This window comes from Microcaecilia unicolor, chromosome 2 (genome assembly GCF_901765095.1).
Source record: "Microcaecilia unicolor chromosome 2, aMicUni1.1, whole genome shotgun sequence".
Classification (NCBI taxonomy): domain Eukaryota; kingdom Metazoa; phylum Chordata; class Amphibia; order Gymnophiona; family Siphonopidae; genus Microcaecilia; species Microcaecilia unicolor.
The window spans coordinates 564480548-564500577 of NC_044032.1; the positions used below are offsets into that span (position 1 = coordinate 564480548).

Consider the following 20030-nt stretch of genomic DNA (forward strand, 5'->3'; position numbering starts at 1 on the left):
CACTGATTACTGCCCTGAGCATCAATACAAAACATTCCACTCTATAACGTTGTTTAAGTTCTACAGTATTTAAAGCAAGAATCCAGCATTGTTCCCGCTGTCTCAGAAACTTCCGAATATTATCCTTTCTGACTGACAGCTAGATCTACTCCATTATGATGCAACAAAGAGTCAAAGTCTTGTCCATGTGTTTTACTGTGCAGTACCAGTAGTTCTGTTTTCTGCTGAGCCTTTTCAGAAAATGATGGTGGCCCAGCATGGGTGTTTTCAACATGCACAAAGTCTGCCTTACATAAAATAACCATGAATGACACGTAGTGGCTGCTATCAAAGTAAATTATTTTGCCTGTTAAATACTGCGCATAAAAATAAAGCAGAAGAAGAGACAACTCCAAGGGAAGGTGGGGTGGGTTTATGAGAATATAAGGCCTGCTGTCCTTGGAGAATACCCGCTACAGGTAAGTATCTTCGCTTTCTCTGAGGACAAGCAGGCCATATTTCTCACAATTGGGGTATCCCTAGTATCCAGGCTCACCGAAAACAAAAAAACATTGGTCAATTGGGCCTCGCAATGGCGAGGAAATGATTCAGATTAACCTGAAAATATATACAAACTGAGTGAGAGTGCAGCCTTGAACAAGAGTAAAATGGGCCTAGTAGGGTGGAGTTGGATTCTAGACCCCAATCAGATTCTGCAGAGCTGTCTGCCCAAACCGACTGTAGTGTCGGGTATCCTTCTCAAGGCAATAATGAGATGTGAATGTATGGACTGAACACCATGTTGCAGCCTTGCAAATTGCTTAAATGGAGGCTGATCGCAAGTGGGCTACCAAAGCAGCCATGGCTGTGACATTGTGAGCCTTGACATGACTCTCCAGGGCCAGCCCAGCCTGGGCATAAGTAAAAAGAAATGCAATCTGCCAGCCATTTAGAGGTTGTGCATTTCCCGATGGTGACCCCCATCCTGTTGGGATCAAAAGAATCAAAACGTTGGACAGACTGTCTGTGGGGCCTGGTCCGCTCCATGTAATAGTCCAATGCTTACTTTCAGTCCAAGGTGTGCAAGGCGCTCTCATCAGGATGGGCATGCGGTCAGGGAAAGAATGTTGGCAAGACAATCGACTGGTTCAAATGGAACTCCAACACAACCTTTGGCAGGAACTTAGGGTGCAAGTGGAGGACTACTCTGTTGTGATGAAACATAGTATAAGGTGCATCTCTGAAGCTCACTGACTGTACGAGCTGAAAGAACAGCCACCAAGAATATGACCTTCCAGGTCAAGTACTTCAGATGGCAGGAATTCAGTTGCTCAAAAGGAGCTTTCATCAACTGAGTGAGAACGACGTTGAGGTCCCATGACACAGGTGGAGGTTTGACAGGGGGCTTTGACAAAAGCAAACCTCTCATGAAGTGAATAACTAGAGGTTGTCCAGAGATGGGCTTACCCCCTACACGTTGATGATAAGCACTAATTGCACTGAGGTGAACCCTTACAGAGTTGGTCTTGAGACCAGACTCAGATAGGTGTAGAAAATATTCAAGCAGGGGCTGTGTAGGACAGGAAACAGAATCTAGGGCCTTAGCCTCACACCAGACAGCAAACTTCCTCTTAGTGGAATCTTTCTTGGAAGCCAACAAGACCTTCTCAAGGACCCAAAGAAGTAAATTCTGGTCTCTCAACATGCAAGCTGTGAAGGCCAGAGACTGAAGGTTGGGATGCAGAAGAGATCCCTCGTTCTGAGTGATGAGGATCAGAAAAGAAAATACTCCAGTTTCCATGGTTCTTCAGAAGATAAGTCCAGAAGAAGAGGGAATCAGATCAGTCTTGCTTGAGTTTCAGCAAAGTCTTCCCTACAAGAGGAATGGAAGGATATGCAAACAAAAGACCTGTTCCCCAATGAAGGAGGAAGGCATCTAACGCAAGCCTGTTGTGGGACTGAAGCCTGGAAAATAACTGAGGGACTTTGTGATTCATGTGAGTGGCAAAGAGATCCACCAAGGGAATGCCCCACACTCGGAAGATCTCTTGGGCATCGCCCGTGTTGAGAGACCACTTGTGTGGTTGCATAACCGTGCTATGTCTGTCGGCCAGACTGTTGATTTTGCCTGCCAGATACGTGGCTCAAAGGAACATGCCATACTAGCGAGCCCAACCCCACATCCAAATGGCCTCCTAACACAGAGGGGGTGATCCGGTTCCCCCCTTTTGTTGGTGTAATACATGGCAACTTGATTGTCCTTTTGAATGAGCACAATTTGGTGAGACAGCCAATCTTTGAAAGCCTTTAGAGCATTCCAGATTGCCCGAATTTCCAGGAGATTGATCTGTTTTCTGGGCAGACCAAGCACCTTGAGTGTGGAGCCCACCTACATGAGCTCCCCAAACCAGGAGAGATGCATCCGTCGTCAGCATTTTTTGTAACTGAGGATTTTGGAATGTAAGTCCCAGAGTCAAATTGGATCGAATGGTCCACCACAACAGAGAGTGAACAAGCGGTGGGTACACTAGGATGACATCTTCCAGACCTCGCGTGGCTTGGCACCACTGGGAGGCTAGAGTCCATTGGGCTGATCTCATATAAAGGCGTGTAATGAGTGTCACATAAACTGTGGATGCCATGGGCCTTATTCTATGAAGTTTTTGGTCCTAAATTTACGCTCCTAAAATGTATGTTCCTAATTTAAGAGCATAATTTATTCTAAATTACAAGCATAATTTATTTTGGAGCACAGAGTATGCTCAAAATTTAGGAGCATAACCTTTATAGAATAAGGCCCCATGTAACCCAACAACCTCAACATCTGCCGAACTGTGACCTGCTGAGAGACTCGAACCTGAGAAGCCAGTGCGGCTAGAGTGTCTGCGCTCGGCCCCAGGAGAAAGGCTTGAACCTTCTGCATATCGAGCAAGGCTCCAATGAATTTCAATTGCTAGGCAGTACGAAGATGGGACTTAGGGTAGTTTAAAATGAACCCTAGTAGCTCGAGCACATGAATAGTCCTCTGCTTGGACTCCTGAGCACCATCCTCCGATGTGCTCTTCACCAGCCAATCGTCTAGGTAAGGGAACACATGTATCCTCAGCCTGCATAGCGATGCTGCGACTACTGCTAGGCATTTGGTAAAGACCCCGGGAGCTGACGTGAGGCCAAAAGGCAACACGTGGTACTAGTAGTGATGTGTTCCCAGCCAAAACTGAAGATACTTCCGGTGGGCTGGAAGATTGTGATGTTTGTATATGTGTCCTTTAAGTCCAGAGAGCATAGTCAATCATCTTCCTGAATCATGGGGAGAGAAGGGTGCCCAGGGAAACCATCCTGAACTTTTCTTTGACCAGGAATTTGTTCAGGGCCTTTAGGTCTATGATGAGACACATCCCCCCTGTCTTCTTTTGCATGAGTAAGTATCTGGAATAGAATCCTTGCCCTTCCCCTGGTGGAACAGGTTTAGCCGCATGGTCTTTTGAAGAGCGGAGAGTTCCTCTGCAAGTACCTACTTGTGCTGAGAACTGTAGTGATAAGCTTTCGGTGGGCAATTTGGAGGTTTCTGAAGCCACTTTAGGGCTTATCTGAGATGGACAATTTTGAGAATCCACCGGTCAGAGGTTATAAGGGGCTACCTTTTGTGGAAAATCTTCAGCCTCCCCTCGACCAGCAAGTCATCCAGGATGGACACTTTGACAGTGGCTATGCTCTGCTGGAGCTAGTCAAAAGCTCGTTACTTGCTTTGAATGGTGAGCAGCAGAGGCCTTAGGTGCACACTGTTGATGAGAACGAATGCGTTGGGGCTGTGCCTGATCAGGTTGGCGAGAGGAGGTGGTGTACCAACACTGCTGAGAGTAGTAGGCACCTCTCCTTGACTTGCTATAAGACCTCCTAGATGAGGAGGCTGATGCAGAACGCAGCCTCCTTTCTCTCCAAAAAAGGTTAACCCCACAGCATGGGTCGTCCACCAACCTTTGCCTGTTCCAGGTTAGAAAAATGCAGCCATGAGAGTCTGCGCATTGCTATACTTTGGACAGAGATCCTGGATGCCACTTCAAAAGTGTCGTAGGTGCCCCTGGCCAATAACTTACAACACGTCTTCTGCTGCTTGGTCAACTGACAAACTGACTCGGCCTGCTCTGGTGGGAGAGAGTCAACCAAGTCCAGCAACTTGCACACTGAGTCCTGCAAGTACATTGTCGTGAAGAGCTATTAAGACTTTATACGTGACACGAGCAGAGAGGCCTGAAACATCTTCCTTCCATAAAAGTCCAAGGTCCTAGCTTCTCTGCCTGGGGATGCTGAGGCATAGTCTCTAGCACTCCTAGCTCCTTTGAGGGTGGGTTCCACCACCATGATGAGGCAGCTGGGGCTTATCAAATCCAGGTACATAGTGTCGATCTTCTTGGGCAGGACAGGAACTGACAGAGGAGACTCCCAACTCCGAATGAGAACTTCCTGGAGTACCTCATGGAGAGGGACAGTCACAACCTCCCTAGAGGAGACTCGTAGTCCAGGACCTCAGACATCTTGGCTCTGGGCTCGTCCTCCAACTCTAAAGGAAATGGAATGGCCTCAGCCATTTCCTTCACAAAAGAGGGAAAAGAAAGGCTCTCCAGAGGGGATTTTCTCCTTTCAAGTGGAGGGGAGGATTCAGATGGGATACCATAGGACTCATCCTCCGAACAGTACTGTGGATCCTCTTCTGACTTCCATGAGCGCTCCTCATCGGTGCCAGTCAAGAATTTTTCATGGGAGGGCTCAGACCAAGTCTGCCTTGACTTAGAAGAACCATGCCCTCGAGAAAGGCATCGAGGAATTGGCTCCCATCTCGACTCAAGCGAAGCTTCCTCCACCTACGTTAAGAGAGTACCAGATGGGTGGCAGTCGACACTGGAGCCTCATGTGACACCGGCATCAGAGGCTGCACCACAGGCTGAGGGCAAGCAGGGCCGCAATGGGTAGAAGGGTAGGCACAAGCACCCCCGATGCTGACGCACACCGTTGCCAGAGGCCATCCAGCACTCAGGGAGCAAGGCCTGGATGCGCCCATCAAGGGTCAACACCAGGAAAGGCTGGTGTGCCAGCTCTGAGACAGGTTGCAAAACTGACAGTGTCAAGATAAAAGCTGGGGCCTGTCGGGAGACCGACTCATTGGCACCGTTTGAATGAAGGGGGAGTGGTCCTTCTGGTGCTGGTGCAGCGAAGGGCGACTAAAATGATAGCGGGGATGGGACAACTTCCCTATGAAGAAAGACTAAGGAGGCTAGGGCTTTTCAGCTTGTAGAAGAGACGGCTGAGGGGAGACATGATAGAGGTATATAAAATAATGAGTGGAGTGGAACAGGTGGATGTGAAGCGTCTGTTCACACTTTCCAAAAATACTAGGACTAGGGGGCATGCGATGAAACTACAGTGAAGTAAATTTAAAACAAATCAGAGAAAATTTTTCTTCACCCAACGCGTAATTAAACTCTGGAATTCGTTGCCGGAGAACGTGGTGAAGGCGGTTAGCTTGGCAGAGTTTGGTTTCCTAAAGGGCAAGTCCATAAACCGCTACTAAATGGGCTTGGGAAAAATCCACAATTCCAGGAATAACATGTATAGAATGTTTGTACGTTCGGGAAGCTTGCCAGGTGCCCTTGGCCTGGATTGGCTGCTGTCGTGGATAGGATGCTGGGCTCGATGGACCCTTGGTCTTTTCCCAGTGTGGCATTACTTATGTACTTACGCTTCTCGGGTGCCAAATCCCTCTCCGTACCGGAGCTCTTGGCATCTTGCATCAAGGAGGACTGATGCTGATGCTTCTTGGCCTTCACCCAAAGCTCGGCATCAGGACTCCTCGGTGATGACAACGACATCGAATCCTCATGTCGTCTTGGGGGTGGGTCCAACGCTGGGCAGTCTCAGGGGCCTACACAGCAGTCGGCATCGAGACAGGTGGAGACCCACTCGATGCACTACTGCTCCCAGTGTGTCCATAGGTCTCATAGCAGCTGTGTGGACCTAGGCTCCCGATGCAGGTGCAGTACTCGACATCAATGCCAATTGCCACCAACCTTGATGCTGACATCGAAGAATTGGACCTGGCTCCAAAAATCCTTTTGCGTTGAGCCTTTCTGGTAACCTGGGTCTGCTTTTTCATCTGAAGACAGAGGACATGGTTAGCAGAGGTATGGTTGGGCCTTAAACACTGACGACACCGAGAATGGGTGTCCTTACTCAAGATGGTCCAATTGCACTGGGTACAGCGCTTGAAGCCACTGGGAACTTGAGTGGACATGGATGGAAAAACTTCTGCAGCCAAATCAAATGAAGCAGTGGTGCCTGAAAAAGGGGCAAGGCACCAGAAAAAAAGAAAAGGGAAAAACTTGGTTGAAGTCAAGGCCTAAACGCAGCCTAATGATGAAGAAAACAAAGGAAACTTAAAACTTGGACAAAAGAAACAAAAAATGTACGGGAAGAGGAAAAAGGGGACCTGAACATGAGCACACTGAAAAAATAGCAGAAAAAAGAAGCTGAAATCACAAAAAAAGCTCTTCCAGACCATAATGTGAAGAGATACCACAAAAGCAGCCTCTCTTCACAGTGGTAGAAAAAGAACTGCGGCAACCGCACTCTTGCGGCAGGCAGGAATGCACTTGTGCATGTGCAGTGCAGCATGTCTCGCGCTGCACAAAGCTCTTGTTAAAGCTTTATTATAAGTTCTGGACCGGGCAGCGCAGAACCGTGTCACCCAATTGTGAGAATTATGGCCTGCTTGTCCTCGGGGAACAATGTGTTCAAAGCATACAGACCAAAATACTGTTTTTTGTATTTCTCAAGTATGCATCTTGGGCACTCTTAAGACTAGTCTCCCCTTTTTGAAATTTTTGTGATTCAGATGTAGAATACATGATATCTTCTGTGGAGCTAAAGAACAAATTTTGCTCTCAAGGATATCCTGCTTCTTTGGTAAACAAGCATGGAAGAAGCCTGTGTATAACCCTAGGGAGACATTTTTGGCACATAGACAGCAATTGCAAATTCAAGATTGTTCTGTATTTGTCATGAAATACAGCAACAGTTCTGAAAAGATCATTAACATTATTAAACATATTTTAAACATTTTACGGGTGCACCCTTGTTTTCAAGATCGGCGCTGTATATTTTCTTATATGCAAAATTATAGTTTGCAAGGTAGACTGTGCAATGCTGACGTTTGGACTTTGCCTGAGGAACAGCAGAAAGGGGGACACTGTAAATATAGAAAATGTTTGGTGTAACCCCAGATGCTAGTTGCTTCTGAATTTGTAGACCAATAGTCAGGGGAAGAGTTTATTTTGATGGCAGTCACTACGTGTCATTCAAGGAATGAAATTTTTTAATTACTCTGGGCCTCTTTTACAAAGCCCCACTAGCGATTTCCACGTGGCATATAAGAGGAAGCCCACAGGAATTAAAAGGGTTCCTCTCATGTACTGCACAAGAATCGCTAGTGCAGCTTTGTTAAAGAGGCTCTATGTCTCTTCAGGTTATTTATATAGGGCAGACTTGGGACTTGTTCAAAACGCCCTTGTGGAACACTGCTAACGTGTAAAGGCTCAAAAAGAAATTAAACCATTGGTACTGCACAGTAAAACACATGGACAAGACTTTGACTCTTTTTGCTGCATCATATTGGAACAGATCTAGCTGTCAGTCAGATGGAGCAATAATCAAAAGTTTCTGAGACAGCGGGAGCAATGCTAAATTTTTGTTTTAAATACAATAGAGCCCCAGGGCTTAAACAACTTTATAGACTGAAATGCTTTTTACCGAGGTTTAGGGCAGTAATTGGTGGCAGTTTTTCTTTACAAGTACTGGTGGGTGGAGCTTATACCATGACACTAAGTTTTAAATGTTGGTGTTCTTGTCTCTTTGCAGCCATATTGGATGCAGTGTTTGCTGTGGGAAGAGGAGTGTGAGTTTTTCCGCTTCAGCTACATGAAACAGAGGCCTCTGTAGGGATATCTGAAGGTTCCACTAATCAAGATATGATCTATGGACTGAGTTAAGTACTGATATTACTTTTTGAATACCTTTACAATGATGCATGCAGCCCATTTTGATAGTGATATCTTAAGCAGGGGATCCTGATATTTCTCCTGTTTGGTGCTGGAAGATACATAATTTTCATTAAGGTGTCGCGGTAAAAGGTGGCCTTAGCACACAGGGTTTTCCTGTGCACTAAGGCCATTTATACCACAGCCAGAAAGTGGCCAATTTTTTATTTTTTCAACTAATGGCCGTGCGCTGATGTTCCAGAAAACAGACTGGAAAACGGTCCGCAATTTCTAAAAGAAATGAAAACATTGGAGCAGACACAGTGATAAAAAACACAGAAAACTTTATTGAAAAATAAATTAAAAAAGTGCGCCTGACACAGCCATGTTTTAAACAGCAGGGACTAGATATTACTGTCAAAACAAATAAAACCACTATATGAGTACAGTAAAAATATAATTATAAAAACATAAATTCAAGCCATAGGATCATCAGATTGAAAACACTACTAGAACTCGCATATTTAAAAACTATGTAATAAAAAATATGGATAAATAATACAATAAATAAGTAATCAAATACATAATTAAAAATATCATCTAAAAACAACATCACTGAAACAAGCAAAGTGATATACTACACCAAAATAAAACACAAAAATGTATGTGTGTGGGGGGGGGGACCAAAGTTAAAACATCGTTTTAACTTATTTTTTCCTGCAGTAATGCTTATGGTGAAGTGAATGGTTTATACTATAAGGATATGCTCTTAGTTTTGGTCCCCCACACACGTTTTTGTGTTTTTTTAGTGTAGTATGTCACTTTACATGTTTTAATGATGTTGCTTTTAGATGATTTTAATTTGTATTTGATTACTAAAGTATTTATTGTATTAGTTTTCTATGTTTATTAGTTATTATGTAGTTTTTATATGTGTGAGGTTCTAGTCGTGTTTTCAGTCTGACGATCTTATGGCATGTAATTGTTGTCTTGTCTTCTCCACTGTGTTTGATTGCTATAGAATAGCACCTATCATTTATGCAGGTAATTGCCAATAAGTGGTGCCAGTGATACGCATAAGTGCCATTATTCTATAATTTACATGCACCGTTGGCAAGAAAGCATAAGAAGGCACAGATTTAAGCTGTGGTAATGTAGATAGTGAGCCTGTTCTATAAAGAGATTTACATGCATGCTAGTGTAACTTGGCATCAGCATGCCTACATATAGATGCGAACAATTATGACAAGTCTATGGCTCATGTAAATGTTCACACCTTGATGTGGCATGTATATTTATTTATTTATTTGTAGCATTTGTATCCCACATTTTCCCACCAATTTGCAGGCTCAATGTGGCTTACATTATGCCATAATGGCGATCGCCATTTCCGGATATAGAATTACAAGTGGTATTGCATTAAGGCGCATAAATGGTAAAATAGAATACAAAGTGGTATTGCATTGAAGTTCCTGAATGATAGAGTGAATTATAAAATAGGTTAGATAATTAACTATAGAAAGTGCAACATAGTGTTCTGTCACTTGTCCGCGTAAATGTCCGCCCCGCCTATGGCTCACCCATGTGACCTCTGCCCTCATATTTACACACTGTGCAAGTCAAGCACATAATTGTAGAACAGCAGGCACACAGCTGCCATTTATAAGAGTAAATGTGCACATACCCTCATGGATGGCTGCAGTCTATAGATTTATGCACACAATTGCCCCCTGGATACTATATAGCATGCCAAGAGATCCGCACCGAAATCCAGGCAGATTCTATAATAACATGTGTAATTTAATTGGCTTAACAAGCTAATTAGAGTTGATAATAGCACGTAACAAGCAATAATGAGCACTAATTCGCTAAGTGTATTCTGTAACGCACTGCGCCTAACTTCTAACACGAGCAAACAAAAAGGGGCAGGGAGATGGGTGTTTCATGGGCATTCCAAAATTTACACACGTAGTTATAGAATATGGTCCTCTGTACCTAAATCTACATGCCGGGACTTACGCTATCTTTTCGTTGGTGTATATGGACGCGCTTAGTTTTAGGCGCTGGGATATCAACATACAGCACCTAAATCTAGGCGTCGCTTATAGAATTCGTTTAGGCGAAAAAATTTCCACGCAGATATTTTAGGCGCCATATACAGAATCCCCCCCCCCCCCCCCCCCCCGGCACATAACTTTAAACAATCTGTTAAAGAATGAGAGGGTAACTACCTTAGCATATGTTAGGAAAAGAGCGTCTTAGGCATCTAGCTTGAATCCCTAAATTTAGGAGTTCAGCTTTAAAAAATTTTTTAATCAGGCCTAGTTTACTCATTCAGGTCAATATTTAAAAGCACTTCTCTGGACAGCTGTGCTATCCGGATAAATGCTGCTGACTGGGTCTATCTGGTGATTTTCAGTGGTCCTATCTTGCCTGACTTTATCCAGATAGTGGACTGAATATTGCCACTATCCAGATAATGCTGCCAGTCACACAACTATCAGGATATTCAGCACTGGCCACTATTTGGATATTAGTGTTGAATATCCAGATTTTTTTTATTCACCACAACTGATATTTAAAAAAAAAACCAACAACTGTGGTAGCTCAATATACTATATTTTCAAAACTCCTGTATTCTTATTTTCTATATTTTCAGTCCAGTGAGACACTGAAGAACTAAGAAATTCTGCATTTTCTACCTTTAGTATTGACATTTTCCTATTGAAGTACGTTGTTATGTGGTTCAGTGGTAGAAATTAACACTATTTTGCAGGAGACTAAAGGTAGATCTAGGTTTTGCTGCTGAGTTTTGCCAAGGCTGGGCCTTTTCACTAAAGTGCACTAAGCATTAAGCACGTGGATTAGCCTGCACTGCCTGATAGCACACAAGCACCAAAACCATTACTATCCTGTAATAACAGTGTGGGTTACTTCATAGAATAACTACATAACATGTTATTGGGGGAGAAATGAGTGGGGATATGAACTGTGCATTGAAGTTAGTGCATGGTACTTTACCATGTGCTGTTTCTCAATAGGAGATGGTAAGTACACCCGTGTTAATTGTCAATATACTTACCATGCAGTAAAGTACGTTTCTGCATGGTAACTGTATGAGAACATGCTGGGAATGCCCCAAGAGTAAGCACAGTCTTTGCACTGACAGCATGGTAATTTATGTATTTAAGTCACAATAAATGCAACCCTTTACTACATTTTAGTAAAAGTGCTCCTTGGTATTTCACAACGTTAAAAGGTCTGTGCCTAAAAAAATGTGTAATTTAAGGTGTGCTAGCGATTCCAGCACGGCAAATGCAACAAAGCTCATAGGAATTGAATGGACTTTGTCGCATTTGCCATGCTGGAACCGCTAGCGAGGCTTTGTAAAAGGAGCCCATGGAGATTACGTAATTTGCTTAAGTCATACAGTGAGTGTGCCTTAAGTACAAAACGAACAAAAAAGTCTTTTGAGCAAAATAAATATTGAGGTGATAAAAATATATGTATATTCACTTTTTTTTTTCCAATTTAATCCTGCTTTTTTTTTTTTTTGCAGGGTGAACAACTGCGTTGGATTCTCCAACTACAAGTTTTTCCTTCTCTTCTTGGCTTACTCCCTGCTCTACTGCATTTTTATTGTTGCCACGGATTTGCAGTATTTTATCAAATTCTGGACAGTAAGTCCTTTCAATTCTCTTTAATGTGTTATGCATTTTGAAAATAGAGTCTTGATAGGAATATATAGTTGGTGTAGAGTCACACATGTAAGTGCTTTTGAATATTGGGCCCACTATATATATATATACTAGTAAAAAAGCCCCGTTTCTGATGCAAATGAAACGGGGGCTAGCAATGTTTTCTTCTGTGTGCATGTGGGAGTGTGTGTGTCCCTGCCCTCTGGCCTCTCTCCCCTCCCCCTTCTGAGTCCTTCACTGTTACAGAGCCAGCGATTTGATTTCGTGCTCTGTTGTTTTCCTTCACTGACTGTGTTACAGAGAGGGCGGGGCAGACACTCATAGGGAAACCGGATATCTCGCCCCCGTCACACTTCCGGCTGGAGGCTTCATAGAACGTTGGTTTTGCCTTTTATATAGAGAGATGTGTGTGTGTGTTATTTATATATATATTTATATATATATATATATATATATATATATATATATATATATATATATATATATATATATATATATATACACACACACACACACACACATACATATATATATATAGTGGGCCCAGTATTCAAAAGCACTTACATGTGTGACTCTACACCAACTATATATGTGGGGAGAAGGGGGTGTTCTGAGGGTGGCATTACCTATACATATAGGGGTGATTCTTAATAGATCATCACAAGTTAGGCATTGAAATGATACATGCTAAGCATGGATTCTTTAACCACAATTGTACATGCAACTGCTTTTATAGTATGGTAGGTGTAAATGCTTGTGCCTAATTGTAGGCAGTTAAGCTCATATATTCTAGTATTCTATAACCCATACATATAACTGCCTGACATTCGTCTGACCTACCCATGCCCCTCCCAGCTTTAAATCCCCTGCCTCCCCCCATGAAATTGCTTACTCTGGAATTTGAGTGTGCAATTTATAGAATACCAATTAAAGGTAGGTGCATAACTGCCAGTTAGCACCAAACCAGCTATAGCCAATAACCAATTACAGCCAATAACTGTTTACATAACCTTGCAGTTCAGTTTGGGTAACAGTAACATCAAGAGCCAGAAGAATCCTCTGGGAGGACAGTTAAAAAAGAATGACAATTACAATTTTGGTTAAAAATCTTTTTGTAGTACAAATTTCTGAAAGAGCAGAGTCTTAATATTCTTCCTAAATGACAGATAAGACTGAGATAACCAAAATGTCCCAGCAAACTGTTTCTAGTGACTGGTGGCTTGAAATACAATTGTTGTATTAAACATTTTTAGTCTTTTCTTTCCTTTTGGTGAAGGAAAGAAAAACACAGTGGGACAATTTAGGGGTCCTTTTACTAAGGTGCGTTGAAAAGTGGCCTGCGCTGGTGGAGACGTGTATTGGACACGCGCAGGTTCACTTTTCAGTGCACCTGCAAAAAAGGCCCTTTTTTTGCCTGAAAATAGACGTGCGGCAAAATGAAAATTGGTGCATGTCCATTTTGGCCCAGAGATCTGACTGCCACCCATTGGCTTAGCAGTAAGGTCTCAATGTTAATTGGACGGTAATCATCAGCATGCGTACAATACCGATTACAGCCCGGTTAGCGCCACAATCTGGAAATTTTCCAGCATGCTTAGTGGGAATGCATAAAAAATGAAATTACCACTCGGGCCTCACGGTAGCTGGGTGGTAGTTCTGAATTGGCACACATTGGGCGTGTGTAGGCACCTACGAAGCCTTTTTAAAAGGGCTCCTTAATCTTCTGTTTCTTAAGAAGACAGCAAATTGGAAATGGAAGTATAAATACTTTGGCGCCAGTCCATGTAATATCTTATAAAAAAAAACAGGCCAATTTTAAAAGAACTCTAGCCTCAGTGGGCAACCAATGAAGTTTAACATAAAATAAATGTTGTCATATTTAGTTAAGCCAAATATAAGGCATACTGCCGTTTTCTATACAGTCTGTCGTCATTTCAGGCTTTTAGCTTAGATTTCAAGGCGGCCAGAGATGGAGCTTGATGTACTGGCTCAGGTGGTTGGGCGGTAGCTGCATTTTGGCGCGTGTAGACACGTGGTTTAGTAAAAGAACCCCTAAATTATGTTTGTTCTGTTAGCCCATGTGTATTGCCTTTCAGTTACTTCCTCTTGTGTGAGCTCACTCTCTTATTCTGTTTTTAATATTCTTCTCTTTCTTGTAGAATGGCCTTCCTGATACACAAGCCAAGTTCCACATCATGTTTTTATTCTTTGCTGCGGCCATGTTTTCAGTCAGTCTGTCCTCTTTGTTTGGTTACCACTGTTGGCTAGTCAGCAAGAACAGATCTACACTAGGTAAGAGGGTCACTTTTCATAATGTTATAATTCTGCTGCTTGATAAATTCCAGTAGAAACTTGCTTTAGAGGAAGGGAAGGGCAAGGAAAATGTAAATGTGGCTGACATGACTTTGTCAATAAAGAAAAAAACTAGCTGTTGTCTCATTTTTTAGAGGCGTTCAGAGCTCCTGTATTTCGTCATGGAACAGATAAGAATGGTTTTAGCTTGGGCTTCAGCAAAAATCTGAAACAGGTGTTCGGCGATGAAAAGAAATATTGGTTAATGCCTGTTTTTACAAGGTATTTTATTCACAAAATGTAATAACTTTGCATTGGAGTTTGACTTTAGATAACAAGCAAACTGCATATGTTCATAATAATGCAAAGTCAATTATGACCAACAAATCTTCATTGATAAAGGATCCTAGAAAATGTCTTTTTATGCTGTTTTTTTTTTGTTCTTTACTAACCTTTTTCATATTCTGCAGTCTTGGGGATGGTTGCTCTTTTCCAACTTGCCTTGTAAACCAAGACCCTGAACAGCCTCCCACTCCAGCAGGAGGAAATACAACAGCCAAGAGGTAACTGTCATTCAGGTTTTTAAAAAAATGTTTGTTATTTTTTACTTTGGTGCTCATTCATGTTCAAATGTACAGCGCTTCATACATCTAGTAAAATGATTAGTAGTAGTAGGAAAGAAAACAGAGAGTAGGGTTAAATGGGCATTTCTCTCAATGGAGGAGGGTTAATAGTGGAGAGCTGCAGGGATCTGTAGTGGGACTGGTGCTATTTAACATATTTATAAATGATCTGGTGATTAAATTTGCAGATGACACAAAACTATTCATGGTTGTTAAAACACGTGCAGACTGTGAAAAATTGCAGGAAGACCTTAGGAAACTGGAAGACTGGGCATCCAAATGACAGATGAAATTTAATGTGGACAAATGCAAAGAGATTCATATTGGGAAGAATAATCCAAATCATAGTTACCTTATGCTAGGGTCCAACTTGGAGTCGGCACCCAATAAAAAGATCTAGGTGCCATTGTAGACAATACGCTGAAATCTTATGCCCAGGATGCTAGGAATCATTAGGAAAGGAATGGTAGATAAGACCGAGAATACTGTAATGCCTCTATATCGCTCCATGGTGCGACCTCACCTTGAGTATTGCATTCAGTTCTGGTTTCCATATTTTGAAAAAGATATAGCAGAATAAAAAAAGGGGATAATATAAAGGGGATAAAACTCCTTTGATATGACAAAAGGCTAGAGGTTAGGGCTCTTCAGCTTGGAAAAGAGACGGCTGAGGGGAGATATGATTGAGGTCTACAAAATCCTGAGCCACTTTTTGGTTTTAAAATGAAAATTCCATCCAGACTCTGCCCCAGCCAAATTCTTCTCCCAAATACGAGTAAAATTTTGCGCATTCACAGCTCATGCACACACTTGTATCCACATATCAGGAGGGAAATTTTTACAAAAGAACATTTTTGCAGATAAAGCACTGCTTTACCTATGGAATTGCCTTTTGAAATTACCAACTCTATTATTTTTAAAGTTTTAATTTCAAATTACACACTTACCCCAGGTTTCTATATATTATGCCTTGATTTCTGTCCGGAAATCAAAGTGTATTCTGTAACAATGTGCATAACTTAATTGTTTAACCAGCTAATCAGAGCTGAATTAGATGTTAAGCAATTATCAGCACTAATTGACATTAAGATTTACGCACACAACTCACTAAGCGCATTCTGTAACGTGGTGAGCGTAAATTCTAAGTCGCATAGTTGAAAAGGGGCCGTGGCCATGGATGCAGTGTGGGCATTTCTAAAATCTATGCATGTTGTTATAGAATACACCCGCTCTGCACCTAATTTAGGCATCGGAATTTATGCCAAATAAACATGGCATAAATTGGCTCAACTAAATTTGGGGGGATTCTATAAATGGTGCTTAAAAAAATCTGCATGGAAAACATTTTCGTGTAAGCATATTCTATAAGCTGCTCCTAGATTTAGGCGTGGTATATAGAATACACATAGTTGATATCCCAGCGCCTAAAACTATGTGCATCCATTTACACCAGTGAAAACATGGCACAAATCCTGGCACGTAGATTTAGGCACAGAGGGTCATATTTTATAACAATGCATGTAAATTTCGGAATACCCATGAAATGCCTATTTCCATGCCCATAACCACGTCCCTTTTTGTCTGCACACGTTAGAAGTTAGATGCATAAATTCTGATTATTGCCAATTAGTGCTCATTATTGCTTAAGTGCTGTTATCAACGCTAATTAGCTTGTTAAGTCAATTAAGTTACATGCGTTGTTATAGAATCTGCCTGGATTTTGGCGTAGATCTATAGGTGCACATCAAATCCGGGGGTAAAGGACAATTCTGTAAATGGCACACACATTTCTGTGCACAAACTCGCATGCTATTGTGAGATGAGTGCATAACTAAATTGGCTAATTAACCAATCAGCACCAATAATTGGGAACTAACAGTAAATTATTGGTATTGGCAATAATTTGGATTTGCACACGCAACTTGCTAAGCGCTATTCCGTAAAAAATTGCGTGCCAATCTTATAGTGTGCAACTCAAAAGGAGGCGTGGGCATGGCAGGATCATGGGTGGGTCAGGGGCCTTCACTAAAGATGCAGGCAGTGTTACCGAATACCGGGGATGTGCACCTAAATTACACACCAGGATTTACACCAGGTTTCAGTTGGTGTAAATTCTCACATCCAAAGTTTGGTGCGGATGTCGGCTCAAAGCGTTATTCTGGGAATGACCCCAGTAGGTGCCATGTTAAATTTGCAGCTACCACACAGTCATGTCTCATGTTGCTTAGTAAAAGGGCCTCTTTGTTGCTTGAGTAAATTTAAAATTTATGTTAATTTCTTATATACCACCTACAAGCCATTGAAGTGGTGTACTTTCAGGTTAGTATTTTTCTGTCCCTGGAGGGCTCACAATCTAGTTTCATACCCGAGGCAAAGTGGGGTTAAGAGGCTTGCCCAAGGTCGCAAGGAATTGCTGTGGGATTTGAACTGGCCTCCCCTCTTTCTTAGCCTATTACTCTAACCCAGTGGTTCCCAAACCTGGTCCTGGAGGCGCCCCAACCAGTCAGATTTTCAGGATATCCACAATGAATATTCATGAGAGAGATTTGCATAAATCTGCCTCCACTGCATTCAAATTTATCTCATGAATATTCATTGTGGATACCCTGAAAACAATGGCTGGGGTGCCTCCAGGATCAGGTTTGGGAACTACTGCTCTAACCATTAGGCTATGCTTCTAATTCTTGTACAACAAGGATTTGTATTTCAAATTCTTATTTAGAAAAACGTTTCTTCTATTCTGTTGCCTATTGTTACCTCTCAAGTAAGCAGAGTCCTTACAGCAAAGGATTTTTTGAGATGTAATTATTAATTTTAAATTTAGATTCTGATGTTATTTTATTACACAGCATGGAAGGCCACCCTTTTCCTGCAAAGCCTTTACGAGAATCCCAGAGTCACCTTCTTACTGATGGCCAATCTTGGACTGAAACTAATGGAAATAATGAAAAGTGCATACTTGGTAAAGCATGAATTTTGAATTATGTTGCAGCATTTGATATAACAAGATTTGAAAGACGTACATTTTTTTGATTAGGCTTGATATTATTTTTACTGAATTTGTTTTACAATTACAAGAGATAAATCATTCCCTCCACTAGATGAACAGTGGCTGAATGTCAGGTTTTCCCAAATATCTACTGTTGTAAAAAAGCCAGTTTTGACTATTGTTCATGCTTTTTGAAACATTTATTCAGAAGGCACTGAAAAACATTCAGAGTGTATTGAAGGTGAAGGCTGTCAATCATTGGTCATATTGGGCCTGATTTTATTATAACAGCTTGCATGTGTTAGAAATCTAAAAAAATGCCCTTTTAAAGCCTAATTTATAATGACAACAAAGGTGCCTATGTGCCTTTATAATACAGGCACTCAGAACCAGCCCCACTAGTGTGCAAATGCTAACACACACATTTAGATGTGCTCCAGCAATGTGAATGCATGTGTGCACTCATGTATTTTATGAATGTACAGCATAACTCTGTCCTTGCTCCACCCAAATTATGCCCACAGGACAAACAAAAGTGCATATCATCTTGTCGCTGCACATAATTTATCATACATTTTTTATGTAGTCCTTTTCCACATTTAAAGCAGATATTGCATTCAGATAAACTTTTGGAAAATAACCCCCATTATATGCAATTATGACAGAGTCTCTAATTTGTCACTAAGAATTATTGTGGTTTTGCTAGGGACATGTATCTGCAATCATTTTGGTAGAGCAAGCGACAACATAGTGGCCTTTTAGTGGCTGCCTACCTACAGGAGCTATGGACCTTTTTCAATTGTTTTCTTTTGCAGAAGTCAACCCTTTGTAGTCTTCCTCCTTTGTTCACATAAATTAGCGTGAGTTGTCTTTTGGAGAAGCTACTACATGCTCTGGGTAGTCAGAAGAAAAGAAGTGGGAAGAAACTCAGTTACCTCAGATACAAGAGAATAACACAGCAGAGGACTGTGTTCAAAACATAGACAGAAAAGAATATTACAGCATAAACTATTGAACAGCTGGACTGAATGACACACAACCAAAACAGGAGAACATAGCAGGTACCACATCATCATGTAAAATAGAGATTTATACTGCATAAAGACACTTGCAGACACACAAATCAACTGCCATGATGAACAACAACAGACAAGTGCTATGATAATGGGTGGATCTCCTCTAGCAGTCACAGCTGGTTCTTGAAGTTGTTCTACTCCTGAGAATTTTACTTCACCCACCAAGGCCATTTACCATGCTACTTCTACTTTCTTGTACCCAAGACATAGGATGTCTTGTTTCAGCTCCCAGACAAGGAGCATATACCTTTCAGGGCTTGGGTTGACCTGAAAACCAGTGCTATGCACCAAGTATTTAAAAAGTAGTTTAACTTTAATTATAGTTACTTTATTAAAAAAAAGTAGTTTAACACATACCAGGAAATATAGATGGAAAGCGATGGCCACAAATGCTCGTAGTCTAAGCAATAAAGTACATGACCTTCAAGCCCTGATGTTGGAGACAGACTTAGACGTTGTTGCAATCACGGAGACGTGGCTCAATGGTTCCCATGAATGGGATGCAAACATACCAGGCTATAATCTATTTAGGAAGGATAGAGAGGGTCGAAAAGGTGGAGGAGTAGCTCTGTATGTAAAGAATGATATCATGGCGACTGAAATGACAGGGACCTAGGGAAAAGAAGAAGCGATATGGATCACCTTAAAAAGAGAGGATAGAACCTCTGTCCACGTGGGTGTTGTCTACAGACCCCCGACACAATTAGAGGAACTAGATAAAGATCTGATCGCAGATATTCAAAAATTAGGAAAGAAAAAAGAGGTTCTGTTGATGGGAGATTTCAATCTGCCAGATGTAGATTGGAAGGTTCCGTCTGCAAAATCGGAAAGAAGTGGAGAGATCGTGGATACTTTCCAAAGTGCTCTGCTCAGACAAATTGTGACGGAACCCACGAGGGAGGGAGCGACGCTGGATCTGGTGCTCACAAATGGGGATAGTGTGTCAAATGTCCGAGTGGGTGCACACCTGGGAAGCAGTGACCATCAAACGTTTTGGTTTGATATGACGGCTGAAGTGGAGGGCGGCCACTCTAAACTCAAAGTCCTGGATTTCAAGCGTGCTGACTTTAGTAAAATGGGGGAATACCTGAGGAAGGAGCTGATGGGCTGGGAGGACGTACAAGAAGTGGAAGGACAGTGGTCCAGGCTGAAAGAAGTAATAAATAGGGCCACAGACCTTTATGTAAGGAGAGTAAATAAAAGCAAGAGAAAAAGGAAACCGATATGATTCTCCAAGAAAGTGGCTGAGAAAATAAAGGCTAAAGAGTTAGCGTTCCAAAAATATAGAAAATCTCAAGAAGAGGAACACGGGGAGGAATACTGGGTGAAACTGAAAGAAGCCA

General features: G+C 41.9%; 1 protein-coding gene across 2 annotated transcripts in view; it reads left to right on the plus strand.

Moving 5' to 3' along the window:
* ZDHHC2 (zinc finger DHHC-type containing 2) overlaps positions 1-20030 on the plus strand; it is a 144138-nt gene that overhangs the window by 93817 nt on the left and 30291 nt on the right. For both annotated transcript variants that reach the window (XM_030192647.1, XM_030192648.1), the window contains 5 exons: positions 11569-11689; positions 13867-13999; positions 14155-14281; positions 14470-14562; positions 17472-17584. In XM_030192647.1, the coding sequence (XP_030048507.1) occupies positions 11569-11689; positions 13867-13999; positions 14155-14281; positions 14470-14562; positions 17472-17584 (587 nt within the window). The remainder of the gene's footprint in view (positions 1-11568; positions 11690-13866; positions 14000-14154; positions 14282-14469; positions 14563-17471; positions 17585-20030) is intronic.